The 9,498-nt window shown below is 39.1% G+C and overlaps 2 protein-coding genes across 14 annotated transcripts in view; one reads left to right on the top strand and one right to left on the bottom strand.

Moving 5' to 3' along the window:
* The window catches only part of ears2 (glutamyl-tRNA synthetase 2, mitochondrial), a 12,624-nt gene extending 6,183 nt beyond the window's left edge, over nt 1–6,441 (bottom strand). The window contains exons 1-9 of the mRNA XM_015051664.1: nt 5,988–6,441; nt 5,081–5,236; nt 4,225–4,414; nt 3,973–4,123; nt 3,533–3,854; nt 2,974–3,082; nt 2,645–2,798; nt 1,293–1,423; nt 1,085–1,220 (exon numbers count right to left, since the gene is read on the bottom strand). Of these exons, the coding sequence (XP_014907150.1) occupies nt 1,085–1,220; nt 1,293–1,423; nt 2,645–2,798; nt 2,974–3,082; nt 3,533–3,854; nt 3,973–4,123; nt 4,225–4,414; nt 5,081–5,236; nt 5,988–6,174 (1,536 nt within the window). The 5' untranslated portion in view covers nt 6,175–6,441. The remainder of the gene's footprint in view (nt 1–1,084; nt 1,221–1,292; nt 1,424–2,644; nt 2,799–2,973; nt 3,083–3,532; nt 3,855–3,972; nt 4,124–4,224; nt 4,415–5,080; nt 5,237–5,987) is intronic.
* A 1,665-nt stretch (nt 6,442–8,106) lies between these two features.
* The window catches only part of mslnb (mesothelin b), a 55,482-nt gene continuing 54,090 nt past the window's right edge, over nt 8,107–9,498 (top strand). For 10 of the 13 annotated variants that reach the window (XM_015051636.1, XM_015051642.1, XM_015051648.1 and 7 more), the window contains exon 1: nt 8,107–8,208. The gene's annotated coding sequence lies outside the window, so the exon portion shown is untranslated. The remainder of the gene's footprint in view (nt 8,209–9,498) is intronic. The other 3 variants (XM_015051635.1, XM_015051637.1, XM_015051638.1) reach the window with 1 other exon arrangement.

The following is a 9,498-nucleotide window of genomic DNA, read 5'->3' on the forward strand; positions in this document are numbered from 1 at the left end:
ATGTAAATAGAAGTTGGCAAACTTGCACAAAAATGCCTTGTCATCAACATGACCACTAAAACTGGAAGTTTACACCCTTAGCTTAAAGCACAAGCTGACTAAATGTTCACCACACCTCTACTCAAGTCTTATGATTTTAGTCACTGCTTAGATATGAATGAATTACACAGAACCTTTATTGAAAAAAATAATAAATATTTGTCTATTGCAGGGGTCACCAACTCCAGTCACAACTTTAGATGCATCTCTGCTCAAACACACATGGATCAAATAAACTGCTCGTTACCAGTCTATTGCAGAACTGAATGAGGAGGAGCTTTGACCTCGAAGGCGAAGCTAGGTCCAACCAGGCGTTTCGCACAGCTGAATGGTTGCTATGGAAGATTGAAGGATTTCTCAAACAGGCATAAAAGAATCAAAGGACGACTCCAGGTATGTCTTTGAGTGTTCTGGACATCTGTCCACTCAGCAGTAGGCCCATGACTGTGTGGCCTACTGACCCAGACTGAGAGACTGCTTGAAAGGCTGAGGACAAATTTTCAGGTGTTTTGTGTTCATCAACTTATTAGGGTGCAACACCACCAGTTTCCAAGAATGTCATTGTTCACAATATTCCAATTTTCTGAATCATAATCATTAAAATTACAAGAAGCAAAAGCTTGAAATATATGCCTGTCGATTCTAGATAAAATGTATGAGCTTCGCTTTCTGAGATGACGGGGAAGAAATATTGCACTTTTACGCAATATTATTTTTTTTTATGTACCACTATAACTAACAGGCAAACAAACCATAAAAACAAACTTTCAAAAATGATCCATACTTTCTTTAAAGATTAAAAAACTAACAATTAAACCCTGAAGAAAGAGTACAGAGTATTTATCAGTTAGCTTTTTAGACTTTACACATAAGGCTGACAAAAATCTCAAGACAAATGACTCATTGGCAGAAAGTGTGAGACCTATGCATCATGAGAGTGAGTAGCTCTCTGTGGTGTGGATCTTATTAGCCTCAGAGTGAATCAGCCAACATCTGTTAAACACAACACACACACTTTAGAGCTCAAAGCAATGTAGACTGGTACCTGCAGGCCGCTGAGGACCAGGCGCAGCAGCTTCATCACCTCTCTGTACTTGGTAGCTTTGGTCTGCTTAGGCAAACTCTTTAGATCTTTGGTTAGTTGGTCCAGTGACAGCTCCTCTCCCTGCTCTTCTATTAACCTGCAAAAACATACAAATATTCATAAACTTGACAAAACACTACTGATATGCAGTAAAGACCTGCTTTCAAACCTCAGAACTAATGACGCAATATGAGAAGCCTCCTTGGTCAGTGCTGCCACCTGCTGGATGGAGAGGGAAGGGCGCACCCACAGATAGGAGTAAGTTGGGCTCACAAGCTCCTTCAGGGAAGTTATGTGACCCTGTTGAAGAGAAAGCAATACATTGAATACTACTGAAGATATTATTTTAGACATGCAATGTCTTGGAAAACAATTTTAATCGCAAAATAAACTATATGCAACTCTATCTCATAAAGTCACACTAAGGTTTTCCCTTAGTGTTTTCCCACTTGATGCTCTGGCAGCCTAGATTTGATTCGGGACCAAAATTGCAACATTTGCTACATTTACAGCTGGTGCAATTTGCTTTCATGCTGCAGTGTGTCAAACAATCCAAACTTATTGAAAAACCTGTTCCCCTCCTCGCCTGTGGTGGCGCTGCACCAAGAACCACCGAAGGAAACGACAGAAAAATCTCATAAGAAGACCAATGCAGCTTCCTTCTTCACAAAACGTAAACAGAAGTGGACTATTGCCAGATTTTAGCAGTTGTAGGATCTCTCTTTCATATTTTGTAAAAGACCACAAGCTACTTCTCCTGCTAGTGCATTTATTTTGGCTCTACTGACCCAGAATGCCCTGCGCTGTAGTCCACTTCCTGCTTTTGGACGGTCTTCGGTCCGCTTGCATCCACACATGCATTTGAACCGCACCTCAGTTCACTTCAACTGAACCACGTTCTATGTTTTTAGGTGGATCAGAGTTCACTTATTTGGTCTGAAGCAGAGTTCGATTGCGCATTCACGTCTCATCAATCAAACCGCACTTTCTGGACAAACAAACTAGAATTTGATTTAAGCGGACTAAACAGGGCTGGTGTGCATGCACCCCAATGGACAATAACATTTATGATGTACAAAAGTAAATTTAGAAGGTTAAGGGATGTGAATATTTTCACAAGCCACTGTCAAAGTCAAATAAGCTGGTTACTTTAGTTACTGTGATTAAGACAGATAGTGTTGAAACATTAGCCTTTATAAATTTTGCACAACAAAGCTGAAAACTAAACTGAACGTTTGCAAGTTCGACGTCGTTCACTGAGATAGTTGACTGATACACAAAATGTTGCACAACAGAGAGTCTTGGAAGATTCAAAAAGCTTTCAGTTTCTCAAAACATACTGCTTTTTTAATAGAAAACAATACAAAAATTAATAGACAACATGTATATGAACATAAAGGATTAACTTTACGGCCTTCACGTACAATACACTACAACGGAAACAGATAAAATAGCGTACTGAATACCACCAGTCCATGGTGTACCGCTCAGTGGAAATAAAGCAAATGTAGCTGAGATTACCTTACGGAGGTGTAGCACACGTCTAATATAATTTCCTTCAAGCACTTCTTTATCCTGGATCTCTGCAGCATAAACCTGCTGGATTTGCTGCTGTAGATCTTTTATAAGCACACAACACTTCTGCTCATCTTCAATTCGCTGCTGCAGATGAATTCTGTCCAAAGTCCCAAGGAGAAACAGAGAGCAATCAATCTATGATTCTTCAGAAAAACAAAAACTTCCGGTTGAGTAATTTATTTTTAAAGAATAAGTTAAACTTTAAAAATAGCCTTTGTAATATGGTTGGATTAATTTAATACAGATTCATATGAAATTGATTTCTCCCCCACCTGTTGAACTCTGGTAGCTTCTCCAGGTCTAACAAAGCAGAGTGAGTTGTGATCTTTGAAGGATTAAACTCAGAAATCAGTTCCTCTAACCTCCGTCCTATTCGATTGGCTGTGTACATGGATAAGAAAATAATTATTACTTAAATTGAGTTAATACTGACAGAGCTCATCTTAAGTTTATTGCTACTATGGTGATCCCGAGCTGTTTTTGATATCGGATCCATTGATATCAAAAACGGATCCGATATCAGCCAAAAAACAAGTATCGGTTTATATTGGCCTGCATCTGAAATCTCCACTCTAGCATTTAATAAGCCCAAGCATTTCTACCCATCAACACTTGTATCCCGCACGCAGACTCTTTGGTTAATAATAAATAGGTCAGTTATTCTCTTACCTATTGTTTTTGACTATTGTTCTCTGAATAATATCACTTGATCATGTCTTTTCAATATTGTTATCGGCCAGTACTCAAAGCTGCGATGTCAGTATCATATCAGAAGTGAAGAAGTTGTATCGGGACACCCCTAACTGTTGCATGTCGCCCTTCGTCACTTACAGGTAAATCCAGATCCACAGTTGGTTGTGATATCCAGCAGAGCCTCAGGAAGAACCCCTTCCCTACAGAAGTTTTCAATGAATATGTCCCCCTGCCTCTTGGACAGCTTGCTGCCATCACTATTCATCAGAAGCGGCAGATGTCCGAAGGTGGGCGGCGTCCATCCCAGTGCGCGGTACATTAGGAGATGCTTGGAGGTCGAGATGAGCCACTCGGATCCTCGCAGAACGTGGCTGATCTTCATGTAATGATCGTCCACAATGTTGGCCAGGTGGTAGGTGGGGAAGCCATCTGCTTTAATCACAACTGGATCGCCCTCCACCTGAGGATAAGAAGAAACAGGTTGAAGAAATGTATTTTGGTGACCCCCAGGTTCAGAGTAATGGCATGCTGACGTTCCCAACCTACACCTTTCACGGGGAATTCCTCTCCAGACTGACCTGGGCCACCTCGTGGCGGTTCCATCCGAAGATCAGGTCCTGGAAAGGCTCGACGCCGGCTTCTAGTCGAAACCTGACCACATGCGGCACTCCCTGAGCCAGCTTCTCCTGGACCTGGTCCGCTCGCAGGTGACGGCATCTGTTGTCGTAGCTGTAGAAACAGGTGAACACTCAGTTCTGTGCAAAAATCCTGCACACATCTTTGATCCATTTTGTTTGTTCAGGAACAAATTTTCGTGACTGTTTAGGTACCGTGGTGTCTGGCCGGCCCTTAGAGCCTCTTTTTTCAGCAGCTCCAGCCTCTGAGGGCTGCAGAAGCAGTAGTAGCCGTGACCACTCTCTACAAGCTTCCTGGCAGTCTGATTGTAGAGGTCTAATCTTTGGGACTGGAGGTATGGACCGCAGGGTCCTCCCCGACGAGGACTCTCATCTGGTGGAATACCTGCAGATGGAGGTAGAGACTCGAGACTAGACTGTCCTTTATATAGTGATAAAATAAGGGTTTAAAATTGTAAAACAAGCAGAAATAGATTCCAAAATTAATGTTTTTAACTGTCTTTACCATATTGTACTAGTAATTAGAGTGGATAGCTTTGCTAAAATAGTAGTCCAAGGGTGTTTTCACACCTGATCCTCCGGTAGACTCGGTTTAATTGGGGACCAAAATTTAGCGTTTCTCCCTAGTGTATTATAAGTCTGGCGGGCCACTAGGCTTTACTTGCCTCCCCACCAGGCTAAGTGTTGTTTGTTTATTTTAAATAGGGTTTTTTATACACCAGTAACAGTGACACTAAAAGCTGGATTAAGGTAGGCTTATAGCTGACACACTGAACTGGGTGCGAGAAGGTGTGAACCAATTGTGCTGTACCTGCTTCTGTTGACCTCACAAGCTATTATTTCCAAATTATGATGCTTGATCGTCAACCTCAAAATTTTTGTAACTTTTAGCATTTTTTCCAACACAAAAAACACAGCGGGCCGCTGGTGGACTGCCCTAGCGGCCCTACCGCTGGGTTTAGATTTTTCATTTGTTATATTTTCAGCTGCTGCCGTTCGCTTTCACACCGCACTGTGTCAAACAATCCAAATTCTTTGAAAAATCTCTTACCAGCCCACTCCAACATGTCCTCTATGGACTCTGCTGCTCCTGGAACCAGCCTGCTCTGATCTGTGTCCTCCAGTCGCAGGATGAACGCGCCTCCATATTTCTTTGCAAAAATATAATTGTAGAGAGCAGTTCTGAGACCTCCAAGGTGCAAAAAGCCTGTAAACCACAGCAATCAAAAACCAGAGCATCATAGATAAGTAGATATATAAGCAGGTGGTTATTAATGAAAAAATATAGTTCTTAAATCAGACAAAAAGAGGTTTCTATAAAATTAATTTTCCAAACAGACTGGAAGTCTAAATTCCCCACATGATTACAATGCATCATGCTTTTATTAAAATAGTCTACAAACCTATTAAATGATAAAATTTTCCTAAGTAAATATCAAACTGGCTAAGTACTTCGGAAGTACTTAATTATTTCTTGATGAAAGACAATAACTTACCTAAATTAAAGTTATTGCCTTTAGTCACAAATTCATTTTGAAGATTTAGACAAAAATGATCTAATGTGCTACTTATTTTAGAAATACATATAAGCACACATAATCCGCACACACGTAAATATAGTCCATCTGCGGGAAGAATTCACAGCGCTTCACTTTTACCACATTTTGTGATGTTACAGTTGTTTTCAAAAATGGATTACATTTGCCCTCTTTCCCGGCCAAAAAAAAAGACACACAACACACATAGCACAACATAATGTCAACAAATTAATTTAATTAATTTTATAATAAGGGTGTAAAATTGCATGTGGGAAAAGTGAAGCATACTTCAACTCTTGGCACACTGAACATTATAAGCATGTTGTTTAATATGTGTACATACGATGCACAAAGAGGATGATTAAGTAACTGCTATTATCTCCCAACATAGAATAACTCCCAGTTAACTGAGGACCTTACCTGTGGGGCTGGGGGCAAACCGGACCCTCACTTCGCCCTGAACAGTGGAGCACCATCGGTACACAGCGGCTGAGTTTACCTGGGGCTCAGCCCATCTGTGTCTGACTGTTGTAACAGACTGAAACCCTCTTTGAAGAACACGACTCCGCAGAAAACACCGACTGCAGATCTTCAACCAAACCAACATGGCGGCAAAACAGTTTAATTACTAACTAATAACCAAAAAACACACACTGTGAGAGAGAACATGATCACATTTTAGCAGAATCTCCCATTTGGCTTCTATTTTCTGTCAATGTTTGAGTCAAATGTGACTAATATTTTTCTTCTTGTGCATAATACGACTGGAGAAACCACTAATGTTACCAATACTGCCATCTAGCGAGAGCGCAGCTCTCTTTTTAGCCAAGTTCATATTTTTCAGCTTCTCCCTTTAGAGGGCGCCAGAAGGCAAGCCACTACGTTGGATTAGTTTCTCTGCTGAAAGATATGGACGAAAAAAAGATTTATCAATGCTTTCAATCTTTTACTGTATTTTATTATTTCATTTGACTTCTTTCATTGAGTATCTGTACTTTCTTATACGTTGCATTCATGTCACACATTGCGGTTTTTGTTTCATTAGTTTGAAAATATCAGTGACTTATTCAAGTTAATTGGCTCAAAAGACGACTCCATGTGGTATGAGACTGGGGTTCAAAACATGCATTATTTGCTGGACTGTTCAGTAAAATGACATTTGTATTTGTACTTTTACTTAAGTGCAGTGTTTGAATACTTCCTCCACCATTTCTTTGTAGTTGTGCTACACTCCTGGTTGAGGGGCTGAACGGTGCTCTTTAAGATGTTCAACACTTGGGATTAGATATCATCATAGAACCCAAACCTGCCTCACATTTCTCTACAACATGCTTATTCTAATCTGTCTGATGTGTGTTTCTTGGTTTAACACTGAAAATCATGTTTCATTTTCCTTTCCTTTCACAGCTATGCACCACTTTGAGTTTGTCTGCCTCACGAAATCAAAGTTAAATAGAACGTGACAAAAATAAACTAACATCTGCCTCCTATTTTTAGAATATTTCCTCCTTTTAGTTCTGACATTTTACCTACAAGGGACGATATAAAGAAACAAAAAAATCTTTAGGCTTATAGTTTTCCAATGCTAAAATTCTAGTATGTCATAAATTATGAGTTTATGGAAATAAATCTAACTCTACAAAATAACTAGACCAAAGAAGCATACTTAAACTAGACTAAGAAAGAATAGTTAGACACAAGAAATAACAACTAGGAACACCAAGAAGAGCTGAACAAAAAGTAAAACAGAGACTCATCAAATGAAAGAACGAGACTGAGGAACCCAGAATAGTCAAACCTCAAAAAACCTCAAAACAACCCAGAACATAACACAGTGAGCCACTATTAACCATGTCAGGAACTGTGAGTTAAAAGTTTACTGTCATACAGACCTCAATGTATTAAGTCGTGACAGAAGAAAACCTGTTAAATTTGATTTGGGTATGCTCGCAATGTGGTGTGTATGGGTGTGTGTGTGTGTGTGTTAGTATATGTTAATAAATTTAAAGTTTCCACAAGTGCTGGGGTTAAACACATTTCCTTGCAGCCCTAACAGAGCATATCTGCATTTTTCAGTGATATGTTTACCTTTTGATGAAAGAACGACACAGACTTGTTTGAAAAAGGAAAGGCGTATAGCTCAATAAAGGCATTATCCAACACGGTCACCTGTGATCAACGTCAGACTAGTTCACCCTTATTTTGGTGTTTCTTGGGACTGCGCTGGGTGTGGTGACAGATTACTGTTCAGCATTCAGAATAAATCCAAGTGAAATCTGTTCATCTTTGAGTTTTCACATGGAATTAGTTTTAGTTTTACTTTAAACAAAGCTCAAGTAAATAAAACAGTATAAAATTCTGCTGAAGAAGACATGTAACATGAATCTCCTCACTTTTTTTTGCTTGCTTCTCTGTAGCACTGATTTGCTGAAAAGCCAGCTGTAACTGCATCGTCACATTACGTAGAATCTTAGTTTGGCTCTTCCCTCTTGAGCCACGGCCGAGGCAGCCACCTTCCTCATCTGTGACATCGTCACAAGGCAACACACCCTGCACAATTAACACTGCAGTCTCAGGTGTCAGGAGGGAGAGACAGAGAGAGACGCTCCACAGCACCCAGAGGACTCCACATACAAACAAGGTAAAAGATTTCACTCTGATTTCAGGGACTTGTTATACTTTATTTCTGTGCCAGGGATTTTCTTACAGGAGAGGTCAATGAATTGTAAACCTTGAGGGTCCACAACATGCAGTTTTTAAATGTGATCCAGCTTTCCAAAAAAGAAACAAGTGAAATGCTGATTCATGCGTGGTTCACACTGTCCGGACCGGTTATGAAGTGAAAAATTAAAAGCTCATGAAGGAGGAAAAGAAGGGAAGTACAGAAGCAGCAACAATGTGATCCTTCATCGCTTTTTTCTTATATGTAAATGCATTCAGTGCTGTGAATAAAACAGCTCAGATACTGCCTTTCAACATCAATGGCAATTTTTCCAAAAGTTATATTTATATACATATCTTTTTGTAATGGAAAGTTTGTAAGGATAATTACATCAGTATTATTTAGAGCTGTATGACTCATTAGTTGTCAATCCAAACTCTCATGTTCTCTTTAACATAATTTTATTTCCTTTCTGCAGCATTTGAACGTCTTTCATAACTTATAATTAATATGTTTGTCCTTACAGAGAATTTAGGTGTTGTTTTTTTTTAAAGTCAGCTTTACTGTTTAAAGTATCAAATTTCAGAGGTCAAATTTGACCTTTGAACTTGGGGGAATTTCTCTTTTAAATAACCTGAGTGATATTTGCGCTTTCTCTTCTGTATTTACAAACGTTTCACGGAGCAATCCTGAGTAAACACTCAGAATTAAACCTGCCTGTCATTTATCCTCACAGGCTCAACACAAGACGAGCCTTTTTGTTTTCAGAACTGTTACATTAATTGCTTCTCAATTAGAGAAAGTCACAAACAAACAAACCGATAAGTAAAAAAATAAAATTGCCTTAAAAGTCAAAATCTGTGGTATCGCCACCCAGTGATTTCTCTTCAGAGAAACTGTGTGACTGCATTCACAAACCATTTTAATTGGCATCATTATGTAAGCTTGTTAATGGACGCTGGTAAACTGTGGACATAATCTCCCATTTATGTCAGATTAATGTTAATTGTAAATTAAATACACAATCAGGGTTTAGTGAGTGAGGGGTTAAATAAGTTCAAACTGATACCTATTTAAAGGGGCTTTTTTTAAAAGAAAGAAAATATTCAATATTAGCACAATTAATAAATTATTGATCACATGAAAGCACAGAACTTAGCTTTGATGTTTAAAGCTAAGTTCCATAAAGATATCAAATATATAACTGAGGTTAATTCCATCTGATTTTTCCTTGTCAAATTGGGTTTATTTTTTTATTTTTTTATTTTT

The sequence above is a fragment of the Poecilia latipinna genome, unplaced genomic scaffold (genome assembly GCF_001443285.1).
Source record: "Poecilia latipinna isolate Pla-1442-1.1 unplaced genomic scaffold, P_latipinna-1.0 Scaffold1057, whole genome shotgun sequence".
NCBI lineage: Eukaryota > Metazoa > Chordata > Actinopteri > Cyprinodontiformes > Poeciliidae > Poecilia > Poecilia latipinna.